This window comes from Labeo rohita, chromosome 3 (genome assembly GCF_022985175.1).
Source record: "Labeo rohita strain BAU-BD-2019 chromosome 3, IGBB_LRoh.1.0, whole genome shotgun sequence".
NCBI lineage: Eukaryota > Metazoa > Chordata > Actinopteri > Cypriniformes > Cyprinidae > Labeo > Labeo rohita.
In genome coordinates this window covers 30,872,127-30,890,266 of record NC_066871.1, presented here as the reverse complement: position 1 = coordinate 30,890,266, position 18,140 = coordinate 30,872,127, and the positions used below count along the sequence as shown (strand labels likewise).

Here is an 18,140-nt window from a genome sequence, read left to right as displayed (position 1 = left end):
AGTCCACATGCTGTTACACTCTTGGCATTATGTAATTTATTTGGCAGTCTTTCAGTCACTTACAAAAATGAATATACAGTAATCAGTGACATAACAGGCTACAATAAAGGCATAACAGAAAGGAACGAGAACCATTTTAGGAACAAAAATGAAGGCAATTTATAATTTTCTCAGTTAAAGTTGGATTTAAATAACTGTAATTACACAGTTGTGTTGTAGGCATGTCACATATAAATAGTTTCTCCTGTTTTCCCAACAAAACCCACAGTTGTCTCATCCTGTCGTGTGTTGTCTTCCATCTCTACCTGTCTCCCATATTCTGCATCTGAATACTGAGCGACGTGAAGCTTGCCAGTAAATCCGTCACCTCGTCCACCTGCGGATCGAATTAAAACAATTACAATGTCCCAAAGCTACAGTGATATCAAACACACAACACTGTAGAATTAACCCTATGAAGGCTAATTTCTAAGAGCTTTAAATCATCCACATGAACTCTGCTGAAAAACCTACTGTACAAAATCTATACATGCCTTCTGTCGTTTGAGTTTATAAGCCTATGGGTGAGATTTCCAGTTATTTATCCGTAATAGGGAAATAACGAGAAGAATAACAGTGTGCAAAATAACTGTTTTCTCTATGAACCAGTGTGCTCATATTTGAAGTAATACATTAAAATAATATGGTAAGACACCAATTTGCAATATCAAGCAGTAAAACTAGCTGTTTTGTACAGGTAAAAATAGCTGGGCGCAGATGAGACCAGAAGCCTGACCCATAAAATTAACATATGCCACATTAAAATGTGACTATCAAATATAATACATCAGGCTTGAGGAGGTTGTACATTTCTAATCATATTTTGCCCCTACAATAAAACCTACACTGCTTTAAACATAACTACACATTTAATCAATCTTCTTAAGGCATATTATTAGGAGATATCCACCTTTTCACCAAATGGGCGCAGTCATTTGTACATTTTATGGGTCTGGCTACTGTTCTTCTCTACGTACAGCTATATTTAGCTGTATAAAATAGTTTGTTTTGCTGCTTGATATTGCAAATTGGTGTGTCTTACCATATTGTTTTAATGTATTATCTTATTTAAGGACACATTGGTTTGTAGTAAAATTCCATTATTTTTCTTTTGTCTAAAGTTTCAGTAAATGATTCCCTTAAAGGAGAAGTCCACTTCCAAAACAAAGATTTGCATATAATGCACTCACCCCCTTGTCATCCAAGATGTTCATGTCTTTCTTTCTTCAGTCGTAAAGAAATTATGTTTTTTGAGGAAAACGTTTCAGCATTTTTCTCCATATAATGGACTGATATGGTGTCCCGATTTTGTACTTCCAAAATGTAGTTTAAATGTAGCATCCCTAATAATCCCAAATGCAGTTGTAAACAATCCCAGCTGAGAAAGAAGGGTCTTATCTAGCGAAACGATTGGTTATTTTCATAAAAATAATACAATTTATATACTTTTTAATGTCAAATACTCATCTTGTCTTACTCTGCTGGACTGTTTTTGTTCCGGTTCATGACAGTTATGGCATGTTGAAAAACTATATCGCTGTTTTACCTTTTTTGTTGTTTTGGGTCGGTACTTCTGCAGTGATGTAGGATGATTTTGAAATGATTTTTGAAGTTGATGGAGAAAATACAATTTAAGTTTTTCCACATACCCTAACTGTCTTAGAATACACAGTTCAGGGAGAGAATGGCAAGACGAACGTTTGAGATTAAAAAGTATTTCAATTGTATTTTTAATGAAAATAACCAAACGTTTCGCTAGATAAGAACCTTCTTCCTCAGCTGGGATCATTTACAACTGCATTTAGGATTGTTTAAAGCCACATTTAAACTGCATTTTGGAAGTTCAAAATCGGGGCACCATATCAGTCCATTATATGAAGAAAAATGCTGAAATGTTTTCCTCAAAAAACAATTTCTTTATGACTGAAGAAAGAAACACATAAACATCTTGCATGACCAGGGGATGAGTAGATATGTGCATCTTTGTTTTGTAAGTGGACTTCTCCTTTAAAAAAAAAAAAAAAAAAAGAAAGAGAAAGAAATTTTCTTTTTATTTTATACAGCAGGCTTAAAACAAAACATGCAAAACATATCAACACCTTACTGGTTTTTAGCCCTCTCTTGTAGCATACAAGCTATGACATATTTAGTTTTTAAAATTTTTAAAAACAATCAAAATATGTTAATTTTATAATTAGTAGAACAGAATAGGTTTATTAATGTATAGCAACAACATAATAATTACTGGCTTATCAAAAAGGCCAAAATGTTAAAATCAATGCATCTCTACAGAGATTATATACTATATATTAAAGTGATAGTTGACCCAAAAATTAATATTCTGTCATTAATTACTCACCCTCATGCCGTTCCAAACCTGTGAGACCTTCGTTCATCTTCAGAACACAAATTAAGATAAGTTTGATGAAATCCCAGAGCTGTCTGATACTCCGTAGACAGCAACACAACTGAGATGTTTAAGGTCCAGAAATGTATTAAGGACATTGATAAAACAGTCCATGTGACATCAGTGGTTCAACTGTCATGTTATGGAGCTACGAGAATACTTTTTGTGTGCACAAAAAAAAAAAAAAACTGAACAAAGACTGACAAAGAAGAGATGAAACTGTTGAATTAAGTAAATATTTTCGTTTTCTTCATGCACAAAAAGTATTTTCGTAGCTTCATAACATTACAGTTGAACCACTGATGTCACATGGACTATTTTAGCAATGTCCTTACTACCTTTCTGGTCCTTGAACATGTCAGTTGCATTGCTGTCTATGCAGTGTCAGAAAGCTCTTGGATTTTATCAAAAATATCTTCATTTGTGTTCTCAAGATGAACGAATGTCTTACGGGTTTGGAACGACATGAGTGTGAATTAATGAAAGTATTTTCGTCTTTGGATGAACTACCCTGTTTAATATTTCATTAGTTTCCCTGAAATATAGCCCTTAGAACTGTATAGTCCTCTTGAAAATAGCAATGAGTACATGAACTCAGCAGCTGTTACCTGTTCTCTGGTGCGGGTGTTCTGCAGCTGGTTTGAGATGTGCTCTAGTTTCTCTCTCTCCTCACTCTGTCCCATTATATTCAGATATGCCCGCAGCATTTGAATAATCTACAGACACATTCAGAGACCACTGGTTCGTTTTTGCATTACAGCACATATAAACATGAACGACAGCAGAACAGGAAAAGTGTGGGTGGGGCACATTATACAAACTTAATCATCCTGACTCATAGATACAAAATTAGGAATCATTATGTTTAAACATTAGTCTTTACATTATGCATTTGGCACATGCTTTTACCCCAAGTAACCTTCATTGTAGAAATATCCACAAGAAACATGAACATCACAGTCTCTACAAACTCAGGCATCTGTTAATCACCTGTGTGACCTCTCCTCTGAGGGTTTCTAAGCTACGTGAGTCTCCCTCTTGTAAGATGTTGAGCTTTGAACGGGCAAGATGAAGAGGAGTCCTTCCAGCACGGTCCAGAGCATCAACACGTGCACCTGAGGGGACGTTAATATTATGTGAACTAGTACAAGATTTTTTTTTAATGCTGTTATGTTAAGAATCTCTCATGAATAGGATTAGATGAATAATCAATTGTACCTCCCCGCAGTAAGGTTGTGATGACAGGCACATGGTTGGTGCAGGCAGCTGTAGAAGGCAATTTAACTCACCATAAGCTTAGATTTAATTATACATAATTATAATAGTAGTTATGTGACTAAACTAATTTGCTTCTGCAAATCCTTACCCAGATGCAGTGGTGTATTTCCAAGGCTGTCTCTCTGGTTCGGGTCAGCACCATGACTCAGCAACAACTGAACTACATCATTAAAAGTGGAGATGTAAAGGGAAAGTGATACGAGTTTAAACAGAAACAGACTTAAAGAAACATTTCAAATGAAAAAAATGATTGAAAAAGGCCCCAAAATGTAATTTGATGAAAATGTACTCAGAGATGTACAGTTGAGGTCAAAAGTTTACATACACCTTGCAGAATCTACAAAATGTTAATTATTTCACCAAAATAAATCATACAAAATACATGTTATTTTTTATTTAGTACTGACCTGAATAAGATATTTCACATAACAGATGTTTACATATAGTCCACAAGAAATAAAAAATAGGTGAATATATAAAAATGACCCTATTCAAAAATGTATATACACTCGATTCTTAATACCGTGTTGTTACCTGAATGATCCACTGCTGTGGTTTTTGTTTCGTGATAGTAGTTGCTTGTTTGTCCTGAACAGCAAAACTGCCTGCTGTTCTTCAGAAAAATCTTCAGGTCCCACAAGTTTTTTGGTTTTTCTGCATTTTTGTGTATTTGAACCCTTTTCAGCAATGTCTGTATGATTTTGAGATTCATCTTTTCACACTGAGGACAACTGAGAGACTCATATGCAACTATTACAGAAGGTTCAAACACTCACTAATGCTCCAAAAGGAAAAACGATGCATTAAGAGCTGGGGGTGAAAACTTTTGAACAGAATGAAGATGTGTAAATTTTTCTTATTTGGCCTAAATATATTTAATTTCATTTAGTACTGTTCTTCAGAAGCTACAGAAGATACTTAAATGTTTCCCAGAAGACAAAATAAGTTAAATTTGATCTTCAAATTCAAAAGTTTTTATCCCATCCTCCTTTCTGGAGCATCAGTGAGCATTTGAACCTTCTGTAATAGCTGCATATGAGTTGAAAAAAACAAAAAAACAAAACTATTATTTTCTCTTGTGGACTACAAGTAAATGTCTTTTATGTGAAATAGCTTATTCAGATCAGTACTAAGTATAAAACAACATGCATTTTGTATGATCCCTAAAATAATGAACATGTTGCAGATTCTGCAAGGAGGTGTATGTGAACTTTTGACTTCAACTGTAATTGAGTTTGTTCATTGGAACAAACATTACATCATGTGGCATTACATCACTTACTCACCAATGGATCATCTGCAGTGAATGGGTGTCGACAGAAAGAGAGTCTAAACAGCTGATAAAAACATCACAATAATCCACACATCTTTAGTCCTTCTGGTTGACAATCTATAATAACGCTTCCTCCAATGAAAAAGTCACATCAAAATATTTATTCACAACTGTTTTTGTCTTGTAAATGGTGCTTGATTTGTGCATATTTCTCTCCTGATTAAGACGAGATGACTTCCACTGGATAAAGCAAAATTATGGAGTGGTTTTCAGTTCTAAGCAGTGGTTTGAAGTTAAAAACATCATAGTAATAGATTTGTTTCAAAGCTTTCTGGACCTTGAATGTGTCAGTTGTGTTTCTGTCTTTGCAGGGTCAGAAAGCTCTTGGATTTAATCAAAAATATCTTAATTTGTGTTCTGAAGATGAACGAAGGTCTTACAGGTTTGAAACAACATGAGGATGAGTAATTAATGACAGAATTTTCATCTTTGGGTCAACTATCCCTTTAACTGATGGACTGGATTTGTGTGGCTTACTAGTGGATTATTGTGATGTTTTTATCAGCTGTTCGGACTTTCATTCTGACGACACCCATTCACTGCAGAGGATCCATTCTCCAAAACTGTTCTGATGAAACAACAAACTCATGTTTACTCAGGTTTGGTTTGATATTTTATGCAACGCAATTACTTTTATATATTTTTGGTGTCTTAGGTGACTAAATATGTTTTGGCACTAGTGTAAATAAGACAATAAAATAAACTTTTGATGCACTGAATGCTACTATTAAAAGTTAATGTTAATCACTGTGTCTGAGCTTACCGATACACTCGTTGCCATTGCAGGAAGAGAAGTGTAAGGCTGTCCTGCCCTTGTCATCAGCAGCACAAGGATCAGTATCCTCATCCAGCAATCTACGAACTAGAAAGGAAAAAAAGTGGAACTGACTAAAATTTTAAACCTTAACATCAAGTGTGACTACTATGTCATGCTGATGATTCTCACCCGTGTCAATATCATTAGAGTTGGCAGCTTCTCTGAGCCTCTTCACAGCTTGGAGGAGAAAATAATATGGAATTGAATATTATATTACATGTATGCAAACAATAATATTGTTTGTGTGTGTTATCAAAACATACAGCTCATATAATATTTAGTCATGAACATATTTTAAAAGTTATGCATTTCTTAAGTGTCTAAAAAAGCTGATTTTATGCATTTATCTATATATACATAATAAAAACAATAAATGTGTTATTGTACATTAATGTATGACAGGTCTGTTCATGCACACACCATACAGGTCTTTTCCAATGGGCCTCATGTTCCTCCGGGCTCTTCCCAGGCGCCTCACCCTGGTCGAAGTGATCTTTCCCGGCGAGCTCCGTCCCGCATTCAGCAGCTCACCGGGCTTCCATAACAAGTGTAGGTACCGGAGCTCCGTCTCCGGCGGCGGTCGTGTTCGGGTGAGTCTCAGCGCGCTCAGCGTGTCCAGACGGGAGATACTGAACCCGACCGCACCTGCAGCCTCCATCGGCGTCTCTTCCTCCCGTTTCTCGCCGTCTCTCACAGCAGGTCCGTTCGTCACCGTGTACTCTCCCTCCGAACTGGACCGGTCGCCATCCGAAGCGGCTGCAACAAGTGAGCTCGACCCGTCCATATTAAAAAGGCGTTACTGCACTAATGTCAGCATGCAAATGTCAGTACCACCAGAGTCTAAATACTGTATCTGTTGCAAAAACCTAACAAATCATCTTTGCACAAGCGGTATTCTTCAAGACTGCATGTCGTGCCAGGGTTTTAAATAAAGAAACGTTGCTTCTGCGTTTATTGCAATTTGTTATGTTGAAAACAAACCGTTCCGTGTTCTAACAAGCACTGAACTCTGAGCCCGAATGAGCCAAAATGGCGCTGTTTCAATGTTTTGCGCTTGTTTTTAGTAAAACACGTCCACATTGCTTAGGCTGATTTCATCGTGACCTAGGCAGCCAATCGACGTCGAGGATGTAAAAGCGCTCGTCCAATCAGAGAACGTATGCTAATAACGTAGTGAATATATTTACGTAATTTCTAGAAAATGATTTCTGACTTACATTTGTTTATTTGATGAAAACTAAGGGTCTTGAATGTGTTTATTTCTTCATTTATGTTATATTTCCACGTGTAATCCTCACACTATTGTGGGCCTTTAGTAAACTTACACAAGGACATCAAAATGTAAAAGTAAAAATATATTCAAATAAATTAATTCACATGCTAAATCTGATTTAAATATATGTATGTAATATTTCCTACTTTGGAGTCCCTCAGTTGTCCTCAGTGTGAAAAGATGGATCTCAAATTCATACAGTTATTGTCGGAAAGGATTCAAATACACAAACAATTCTTAAAAACCAAAGAATTTCTGGGATCTGAAGGATTTTTTTTTCTGAAGAACAGCAGGCGGTTTAACTGTTCAGGACAAACAAAGGACTCATGAACAACTATCACTAAAAAAACAGAACTGTGGATCATTCAAGTAACAACACAGTATTAAGAATCAACTTTTTTGAAAAGGATCATTTTTATAAATTCAACTAATTTTCTTATGTGGACTATATGTAAACATCATAAATATCTTATTCAGGTCAGTACTAAATTAAAAAATAACATTCATTTTGTATGGTCCCTCCTATTTTGGTAAAATAATTAACATTTTGCAGAATAAATAGGTAAAATAATAATAATTATTGAGATGGGATGTCTTTATTATAGTTATAAATAAAAGTACATGCATGTCAACCCAAGAAAAAACTTTTCTGATATACTTTTTACAACAGTATAAAAAATAAGTTAAATATTGCAACACCAAACCCAACACCATAAAATAGTATATAAAGCTATACTTTGGCTTATAAAAACTACAGCAAAGTAATACTCATTTTTTAACTTAAACATACGTTTGATTGTAGTCTCAAGATGCTGAATGTGGGATGTTTTTTACGGAAATTTAAGCAGATTGAGATTCCATGAGAAATGGGAGGTAGACAAACAGGATTTTAGCAGAACAGATTCGATCTTTGGTACCGTTAGTGTTAATGCCCCTCAAAGGTCAAAGTTCACAGTTGAAACGACTGCAGCGCCAGCATGTTTTAGGTATTCAGATACTGATGCATCATCGCCGGGCGTAACATCTCCCTGATGATCTGCCATGAGTCCTGCCTCACGAGCATGTTGCCATAGGTGGCTGTTTCCCACAATGCCTTGCTTTCTTAAATAACCTTGGCGGCAGAAGAGGGGTGGGGTACGACTGGTGAGGGACAGAAGGAAACAGGATTCTGAGGAAAAAGGACACAGAGGCACAAAATAAATGATTAAGTCCTGCAAGAACAGTTGTGAAAGTCTCTTTTGCTCACCAAGGCTGCATTTATTTGATCACAAATACAGTAAAAAACTGTGATATTGTGAAATATTATTACAATTGAAAACAACTGTAATAACTATGTAGCAAATCTGAATTTTCAAGATCATTACTCCAGTCTTCAGTGTCACATGATCCTTCAGAAATCAGTCTAATTTGTTGATCATAAAAACATTACTTATTATCAGTGTTGAAAACAGTTGTGCTGTTTCATATTTTTGTAGAACCTGACACATTTTGGAACCTTGGAGGATTTTAATTTTAGAATTTTAGAATTATTGGCATGCAAAAAGTTCCACAAATGTCTCAGAAGAGTATTTCTGTACTGACCAGCGTAAAAGGCCCTGAGGTCTGTCTGGAGGCAGTGCTCGAGGAAGCGTCTGAGAGGTTGGCTGTGTGATATGGGCTGGTCCCATTCAGTCAAAAAGTCCTCAACCATGTGATGAACGGCCTCAGGTCGTGGTAGTGGCCAGCCAACAGGACGCTGTCTCATATCTTTCTCTATAGAAACAGAGCACACTTATTTTAATATTCCAGTATGTGATTGTGATAGAATATTGACAAAGTCGACAAAGTCAAAATCCCCATCTCATACACGTCCATTCATTCCAAAAATTTTAATTCTGTCATTTATTACTCACCCTCATATCGTTCCAAACCTGTAAGACCTTCGTTCATCTTCGGAACACAAATTAATTGCTGTCTATGCAGGGTCAGAAAGCTCTCAGATTTCATCAGAAATATCTTAATTTGTGTTCTGAAGATGAACAAAGGTTTTATGAGTTTGGAATGACATGAGGGTGAGTAATTAATGACAGAATATTCATTTTTGGGTCAACTATCCCTTTAAGAATGACTTCACTCTCTATGCACTATTTAGAAATCAACCAAACATATTAGAGCATCTCTTCACCTGTAGGTAGTGTGTTGTAGTAGTACAGGACCGGATGGAGGAAGTTGGACCGCCAGGCTTTGGTCCATTCTGACTCAGCTCGACCTGGTCCTAGCGTATCAGTTCGGTTCAGACCATACTGCATGACCAAGACCAGAAGACCATGATCTGAAACGGGCCGTCCAGAGAGGGCAGACAGCTGGGGCAGGGCCTGCAGAGGAAACTCCTCCAGATATTCACAGTAAGACCTGTGGAAGGAAGGAAGACAGAGAGATTTGTGTAGGTAAAACAGATATTCATCACTGTTGCCATGTCCAATTTGATGTAAATGAAAACAAGGCCGTGAGGAAAAGAATTTGAATCTGTTCAATGTGTTGTCAAGGTTGGAGGTAAGATACAATTTTGACAACCTGTGAGTTTAGTGTTCATTGGACATTAGAAAAACTTACACTACTGTTCAGTAATTTTTCTTTTTAAAAAAGAAATTAAAAGATTAGTTCAATTCAGAATTTTGTAACATTTCTAATAATTTACTCATCCCCATGTCATCCAAGATGTTAATGTCTATCTTTCTTCAGTTGAAAAGAAATTGTTTTTTGAGGAAAATATTATATATAGTGGACTTCAATGGGGATCAATAAAGGCCCAAATGAAGGCTGAAGGCCCAAAACGCAGTTTCAATACATCTGAGGATAAGAGTCTTATCTAGCCAAACGATCGGTCATTATCTTAAAAAAAAAAAAAAAAAAAAATTATATATATAAATATATACTTGCCACAAATGCTCATCTTGCACTAGCTCTGCAATGCGTCTTCATGCATTACGTAATCACGTTGGAAAGGTCACTGGTTAGTTCTTTGTTTATTTACTCTGGTTAAAAAGGTAGGGTAGAGTGAAAAACTCAATCTCATTTTCTCCTCCAACTTCAAAATCATCCAACATCATTGTTTTACCTTTTTTTGTAAAGGCTGTTTGACTTTCTTTGCACATTTGCTTTGTAAATACTGGGTTGGTACTTCTACCCACATCATGCGTGACCTTTCCAATGAGACTATGTAATGCGTGAAGTCGAGCTAGTGCGTAATGAGCATTTGTGGTTAAAAGGTATATACATTTTTTTTTGTTTGTTTGTTTTTTAGAAAACAACCAATTATTTCGCTTGATGAGACCCTTCTTCCTCGGCAAGGATTGTGTAGAGCCCTTTGAAGCTGCATTTAAACTGCAATTTGGGCTTTCATCACGATCCCCATTGAAGTCCACTAAATGGAGAGAAATCCTGGAATGTTTTCCTCAAAAACCTTCATTTCTTTTCAACTAAAGGAAAATATGTGAACATCTTGGATGACATGGGGGTGTGCAAATTGTCAGGAAATTTTAATTCTAGAGTGAACTAATCCTTTAATAATTTTATTCAGCTAGGATGCATTAAATTGATCAGAAGTGACAGTAAAGAAATCTCTTGTTACAAAAGAATCTATTTCAAATAAATACCGATCTTTTGAACTTCAAACAATCCAGGAAACAATGTATGATGGTTTCCACAAAAATACTAAGTAGCACAGCTGTTTTCAACATTGATAATAATAAGAAATGTTTCTTGAACAGCAAATCGGTATATTAGATAGATTTCTGAATCATCATGTGACACTGAAGACTGGAGTAATGATGCTGAAAATTCAACTTTGCATCACAGGAATAAATTACATTTTAAAATATAATAAAATAGATGATAAACAGTGATTTAAAATTGTCATAATAATTCACAATATTACTATTTTTACTGTATTTTTGATTAAATTGCATCCTTGGTAAGAGTAAAAGAGAGTCTTCTTGCAAAAATGTTAAAAAAAAATCATACCAACCCCAAACTTTTGAACAGTGCGGTATATTGAACATTTCATCAGCTAAGTGATTGACATCCAGGTCTTACCCTCGCAGTAGAATAATGTCCCCAAGAACCCCAAACATTTGGTACGTTCCAGAGGCTTCATTCACCCTCCTAAGAATCCAGGACTGCAGCTGACTGATGGGTAATTTTGTAGCAGGCCAGGCAATGTTATGGTAACGCTGCTCCAGGATTTTATGAACAGCACGCACTGTAGTAGCAAAACAGAGGACCTTTATTATGACCTCCTACGTTCTCACAACATACCTAAAATTATATGCTTAAAGAGATAGTTCACCCAAAAATAAAAATTCTGTCATTAATTACTCACACTCATCTTGTTACAAACCCGTTCATCTTCAGAACACAAAATAGAATATTTTTGATTAAATCTGAGAGTGTCACCCTAGCACCATTATGGAGAGTATCACAACACATGTGTGGTGCTGCTGACATAGAACAAGCATGCCTGTGCCTGTGCCTTTTTAACATGCAGAGGAACACACACTCATGCATCGTGGTACTCTCGATAATGGCGCTAGGGTGATGTGGAGGAAAAGAATTGTTGAATAAAGTCGCTATTTTTGTTTTCTTTATGCACAAAAAGTCTTCTTGTAGCTTTGTAAAATTGCAGTTGAACCACTGATGTCAGATGGACTATTTTAACAATGTCCTTACTATGTTTCTGGCCTTGACCGTGGTACTTCCCTTGCTGTCTATGCAGGGTCAAAAAGCTCTTGGAATTCATTAGAAATATCTTAATTTGTGTTTTGAAAATGAACACAGGTCTTGGGTTTGGAACAACATGAGGGTTAGTAATTCAAGGAGACGTCCACTTCCAAAACAAAGATTCACATTTAATGTACTCACCCCCTTGTCATTCAAGATGTTCATGTCTTTCTTCAGTCGTAAAGAAATTATATTTTTTAAGGAAAACATTTCAGCATTTTTCTCCATATAGTGGACTTCTATGGTGCCCTGAGTTTGAACTTCCAAAATGTAGTTTAAATGCACGACCCCAAATGCAGTTCTAAACGATCCCAGCTGACGAAGAAGGGTCTTATCTAGTGAAACGATCAGTTATTTTTATAATTAAAATAATACAATTTATATACTCTTAATGTCAAACTCTCATCTTGTCTTACTGTGCCTGGATTCTGTTTTTTTTCAGGTCATGACAGTTAAAAAACTCCCATCTCATATTCTCCCTCAACTTCAAAATCATCCTATATCACTGTTTTACCTTTTTTTGTTAAGGGTGTTTGATCTTCTTTACATGTTCACTTTGCAAAGACTGGGTCGGTACTTCTGCAGCGATGTAGGATGATTTTAAAAATGATTTTTGAAGTTGAGGGAGAAAATACGATTTTTCGACATACCCTAACTGTCTTGAACCAGAATACACAGAGTTCAACAAGAGCAAGACAAGACGAGGGTTTGAGATAAAGTATTTAAATTGTCATTTATGTTTTTTTTTTGAAAATAACCAATCGTTTCACTAGATAAGACCATTCTTCCTCGCAGACATTATTTACAACCGCATTTGGGATCATTTGAAGCCGCATTTAAACTGCATTTTGGAAGTTCAAAATCAGGGCACCATATCAGTCCATTGTATGGAGAAAAATCCTGAAATGTTTTCCTCAGAAAACATTATTTCTTTACGACTGAAGAAAGAAAGACATGAACATCTTGGATGACAGGGGGGGAGTACATTATCTGTAAATTATTGTTCTGGAAGTGGAGTTCTCTTTTAATGACAGAATTTTTTTTTTTTTTTCATTTTTGGGTGAACTATCCCTTTAAGTGCAGTGAAATGCTTACCAGTGTAGCGGAATCCATGAATAAACCCACCAGCAGACATTCGATAATCTATGGAGTGGGCTGCTGTACCCAGGACAAACATGTTGGGCGTCCCTCTACCTTCATACCAGGCTGTTATTCCTGGCAAACGGCCTCGGGCACCACTGCTTTGGGGCGGCCGTGCAGATCTGGATAGATAATTAATAAAAATTTAATTATATAAATTATAAATTATACTCTTCTAAATAATATTTTGAAATATTATTACAATGTAAAATAATTATTTTATATGTTGATATTTTGAAGTGTCTCATGATCCTTCAGAAATCATTCTAATATGCTGACCTGCTGCTCATTTGTTATCAGTTATTATTGGTGCTCAATTATTAATAATGGTTCTTCTTATTATTATTATTATTATTATTATCTATCTTGAAACGGTGCTGTTTGTTTGGAAACCATGACATTTTTTTTTGTATTTTTTGATGAACAGAAGAGATGAAGTTTGAAAAGAACAGCATTTGTTTGAAATAGAAATTTTTGTAATGTTACAAATATCTTTGCTGTCACTTTTTATCAATTTAATGCCTCCATGCTGAATAAAAATATTATTACCACAGCTATCACAAAAATATTAATTAGCACAACTATTTTTAACATTGATAATGATAAGAAATGTTTCTTGAGCAGCAAATCAGTATATTACAATGATTTCTGAATGATCATGTGACACTGAAGACTGGAGTGATGATGCTGAAAATTCAGCTTTGCATCACAGGAATAAATTACATGTAAAAATATATTCAAACAGAAAACAGTTATTTTAAATTGTAACAATATTTCACTATATTACTGTTTTGACTGTATTCTTAATCAAATAAATGCACCCTTGGTGAGCATAAGTGGCTTCTTTCAAAAATATCTTAATTATTCAAAATTTTGACCAGGTGTATATAATATGCTGTTCATTATTTTAATTGCTGATCTTACCCATCAAAAATGGAGAAGTTAAAGCGGAAGCCCAGGCATCGGATCACCCGGTCATACGGCTGTCTGAGTGAGAAGTTATCAGTGTGGTAACCTGGCAGATTTTGCCCAGTAACCTTTGAAATGTTATTGCCATTCTGGTTATCAAGAAGTTCAGTAAGAGTTAAATACAGCTGCTCCTTTCCCCCCGTTGACATTTGACTTCTTTTCTTTGCTGTTCTTCTCTTTCCTCCATCTTTTTCTCTCCGGACAATGGCAATATCCTCCAGTCTTCCCTCCACTAGACCGTCTAGAGATTTCAGCTGGTACGTGTCTAATAGCTCATTGTTTACTGCCCTATAAAACAGAAATGTTCATTTTAAGGTGCAATCACATTAGCAAAATATTGTAGGCACAACTGTCTATTGTCAATAGTGTAGCAATGTATGTAGCGCAGCTGACACAAAAGTCACTTTAAAACCAAGAGGCTTTCTGTTGGTCAACATGGCGAATTTGAGTGACCAACTTGACCCTGTTGTGAAATCTGTGTGGGTAAATATTTCACCCTCACATAAAACCTGGATCGCTTGTGCATTTCGATTACAGCTATAAAGCAGACTTGAAAACAATCATTTTATACATTATGCAATAATTCGGACAGGGTGGAATAAATACCTGAGGTCCCCAACGTAGTGTGTCTGCCATGCGAGTCGTACTGAGCTGGGACTGTACAAGTGAATCCGACTCGCTCTACCCAAGATGCTCTGTGCCGTCTCAAAGGCGGAGTTTCCTTTGCCGAGGATTAACACGGCCTGGTCTTTAAACTCCTCAGGATCAGTGGGAATAGACTCGTAACCCTCCACCAGGTCAGAGCCAAGAAAATCCACCTGCTGAGGAATCCAAAGGCCAGTGGACACCAACAGGACACTACAGAGACAAAAAAGATGAAATGGGATTTCAAAGAGACATGAGAAGCACTTGTAATTATTATGAAATATCATTAATTAAATATTAAATTAAATTACGAAATGTTATATTAACTGAAGGTTAGCTTTAATAAATCATTTTAAAATTAAATAATGAAATAATGAAATTTGAAATGGAATGAGTCGAACCTGCACTGATAAGTGACGCCATTCTGATCAGTCAGAATGTAAACTTGGTTTCCATTAAAATCAGATGCTTTAATTCTCCCTATATCAGCTCCATATTTAACCTTCAGTCGCAGCTCCTTTGCAAACATCGAGAGGTAACGTGGGTAGTCATCGGCATTGGGGTAAAGCTCCCGGCTTATTCGCTGAAACAGCAGGTCGGGCCTGTCACTCAACAGGGAGTTCCAATCATGACGCAAGTTGAATTCCTTGTTCCGCCTCCCTGTGTAGATTTTATTAATGCTGATCAGCTTTCTGTGGCGAGGATATCTGAAAAGAACACAGTAAATAAGACATGATTAAGCTTCAAGAAACAAAGAAAGGTGACTTTAACAGCTTACTTAAATTTTTCTTTCAGCCAAAAGCATTTGCAACCAATTTTATCTTAAAAAGGGTCATTTTTTTCATTAATATGCAATAATAAAACTGATTTCTTGCTGACTTGAAATATTTATAAAAACAGGAAATATTTCATTAAAACAGGAAATGAATTAGTACAACGTGGTCATGATTTACTAAAATTGGGGAACAGATTTTTCATTTATGACCATGATTTAACTCAAATGAAGGTACTTGGGAGTTCTTGGGAACAAATTCTTAATTGTTGCTACAGTATATGTTATTTTTTGTTTGCAGGCCTTTATAATTTTGCCTTTTTTTTACTGTGGTAGTTTGCAATCATTTAGTTTAAAATCTTAGTTTAAAACCAGCTCAGTTTGAGGAAAAAGTCCTTTTTCATTCAGATGTTGCATACATGTTGAAGAAGCTGCCCGGTCCTGTGTTTCGCTCAAGAATGATGTAATCTCTCTGGCTCCTGGACAGAAAGTAGCCCATCTGGAGCCCTGCAGGTCCAGCTCCCAGCACACAGTACTCATGGCTCACGCTCTTATTACGGCCATGAAGACCAGAACCAGAACTGGCCAGGACCAGGGACAGGACACACAGGAGCCTGAAGAGAGGCTGGATCAGACTCATGAGGCCTGGGGGTAGAAATAAAAACAACAGATTAAAGCCAGAAGCTTTATTTGTAACAGAAGCTTTACCTTAAGATCATTAAAGATAATTAATCACGCACTCTCTTCTATTTTATAGAAACTAAAACGAATTGTAGATGGTTATATAAACTATATTAAACTATAACTACTTTATGTAATAAAGTATATTAAACACACAACTCAGCATAAAGGCAAACCCAGCAATTAGGAATATAAATACAAACTACAAAATGATCAACAATATATAATATTTATTTACTGATACAGTCAATTATGGCTCCTCGCTCCAAGTACTGAGGATGCGACAACATCCAGCACATGTAAGACAGCGAAAAAACACTGTATACTGTAAATATATTGGCATTAAATAAACATACCGTCAACTACAGCTGCTCCTGTGAACCTTCAGTAACAGAAAAAAGGGATATAAACAGCAGGCATTTTATAAACTACATCTTCGCGGTCGCACGGTTTTCATAACATCTTCCACAGACAGAAGACAGAGCGTACTTTTGACGTCATGAAAGGATGGACGTCGAAAGCGAACCAATGAGAGATGAGGTGGGCGTGGCTAAATCAATCATAGTTCACGCCCACTCAAATGCTTTTCCTGTTGGTACTTATTTTTTCCAGTTTTATTTTGCATTTTAACCTTAACAGAACAATATAGGCTAACATAAGTACAACTGTAAGCTCTCACAGACTGAGATATTCATATTAATCATAACAAACCACCATACAAGAAATTAATCTAAAGTTCTGTTGATACACATGACTTTATTCTTATGGCATCAGTACATTTTCATGAACATTTCTGTGTTTTAAGAGATCGATTTTTTTTTATTATTATTATTTTATTTGAAAAAAAAAATTAAGGTACATTGAAAATATTTTATCTTGCCCTTATGATTTATTTTTGCTACTTTTCAATATATATATTATATATATATATATATATATATATATATATATAAAAAGTGTTGTTAATGTATGTATGTATTTATTTATTTAATAGGCTACTGTTGATATTTATGCAAAGACTTTGTTCTTATAGCATCAGCAAATTTTAAAAATGTTTATAAACACTTGTTTTAAGAGATAGATTTTTATTCAAAATAATAATAAAACATCTTTAGCTACTGTCCTTTTTTAAAGTTACATTAAAAATATTTTATCTTGCCCCTATGAATTATTTCAGCTACTTCTCAAACACTTTTCAGATGTTTTTTTTTTTTTTTTTTTTTTTTTTTGTAATTATTATTTGTATTACTTTTAAAAATGATTTTATTACGTGTGAATTTATTTATATATTTATTTATAGAAAAAAAAAATATATAAAAATACAGAATTCCTCTGTGATGCATGTATATTCCCTGCTGGACATTGTTTGTAGACAAATTCATTTGTGTTCAGAAGATGAACAAAGGTCTTACGGGTTTGAAGACAACATTTAGAGAAATTCTGATCTAACACTTAGCTTCCAGTAATTCACATTTCTTAATATTAGATAAGAGTGACTATAAGACAGAAATAATATATGTATATATATATACATACATATATATATATATATATATATATATATATATGTATGTATGTATGTATTATAATTAATATGTAAATATGTAAATATGTAATTAATGTGTGTATTTATTTATTTATTTATTTGTTTGTTTGTTTGTTTGTTTGTTTTTGCAACAAAATATGTATTTTTAATTGCATAAAAAAGAGAAATTAATTTGTAGTCATTGTAGTCTTTTCTCATGCAGTAAATAATGTGCATTGTCATGGTTTTGAGGTTTTAGGGCAGTAATGCTTCTCTGTCTGCTGTGTCATGTTTAGAAACGCCAATAGCGAAACAGCACAGTCATGAAATCATAGTTCGTACTCAGACACCCACAACACAGGAACCTTTTTAACTTTTTAAGACTTAATATGTATTTTAAACACAGTTTTAACTTTATAACCCTATAAACAAACGGATATTGTTGTGCTGGTCACATTGTGGATTTGTTTAACCTCATGTGACTCACACTGCTCTATCATGAG

The 18,140-nt window shown here is 35.2% G+C and overlaps 2 protein-coding genes across 2 annotated transcripts; both read right to left on the bottom strand.

Annotated features, from left to right (window-relative positions):
- Positions 1–35: 35 nt before the first annotated feature.
- ankrd54 (ankyrin repeat domain 54) lies at positions 36–6,919 on the bottom strand. Its single transcript, XM_051105990.1, has 8 exons — positions 6,295–6,919; positions 6,004–6,051; positions 5,821–5,919; positions 3,813–3,884; positions 3,665–3,712; positions 3,437–3,561; positions 3,055–3,162; positions 36–376 (listed from the first exon to the last, which is right to left on the bottom strand). Exons 1-8 carry the CDS (start codon positions 6,656–6,658, stop codon positions 302–304), a joined length of 939 nt encoding a protein of 312 aa, XP_050961947.1. The 5' UTR covers positions 6,659–6,919; the 3' UTR covers positions 36–301.
- An 805-nt stretch (positions 6,920–7,724) lies between these two features.
- Positions 7,725–16,598, bottom strand: foxred2 (FAD-dependent oxidoreductase domain containing 2). The gene is made up of 10 exons (XM_051106838.1): positions 16,469–16,598; positions 15,851–16,076; positions 15,061–15,366; positions 14,621–14,872; positions 13,970–14,302; positions 13,001–13,167; positions 11,222–11,387; positions 9,312–9,538; positions 8,729–8,899; positions 7,725–8,315 (listed from the first exon to the last, which is right to left on the bottom strand). The coding sequence occupies exons 2-10, from the start codon at positions 16,069–16,071 to the stop codon at positions 8,083–8,085; spliced, it is 2,076 nt and encodes a 691-aa protein (XP_050962795.1). The 5' UTR covers positions 16,072–16,076; positions 16,469–16,598; the 3' UTR covers positions 7,725–8,082.
- Positions 16,599–18,140: the final 1,542 nt, after the last annotated feature.

Bases quoted from the DNA above. Each gene is read 5' to 3' on its own strand.
- ankrd54 (XM_051105990.1), bottom strand. From the start codon at position 6,658: ATGGACGGGTCGAGCTCACTTGTTGCAGCCGCTTCGGATGGCGACCGG. The intron at 3,885-5,820 runs GTAAGCTCAGAC...TTAATGATGTAG, and splicing joins CAATGGCAACGAGTGTATCG to TTCAGTTGTTGCTGAGTCAT. The intron at 3,163-3,436 runs GTGATTAACAGA...ATGTGTCTGTAG, and splicing joins TCAGAGGAGAGGTCACACAG to ATTATTCAAATGCTGCGGGC.
- foxred2 (XM_051106838.1), bottom strand. From the start codon at position 16,071: ATGAGTCTGATCCAGCCTCTCTTCAGGCTCCTGTGTGTCCTGTCCCTG. The intron at 14,303-14,620 runs GTATTTATTCCA...TCTGTTTTATAG, and splicing joins CACTACGTTGGGGACCTCAG to GGCAGTAAACAATGAGCTAT. The intron at 8,316-8,728 runs GTCAGTACAGAA...CTTTTTCCTCAG, and splicing joins CCTCAGGGCCTTTTACGCTG to AATCCTGTTTCCTTCTGTCC.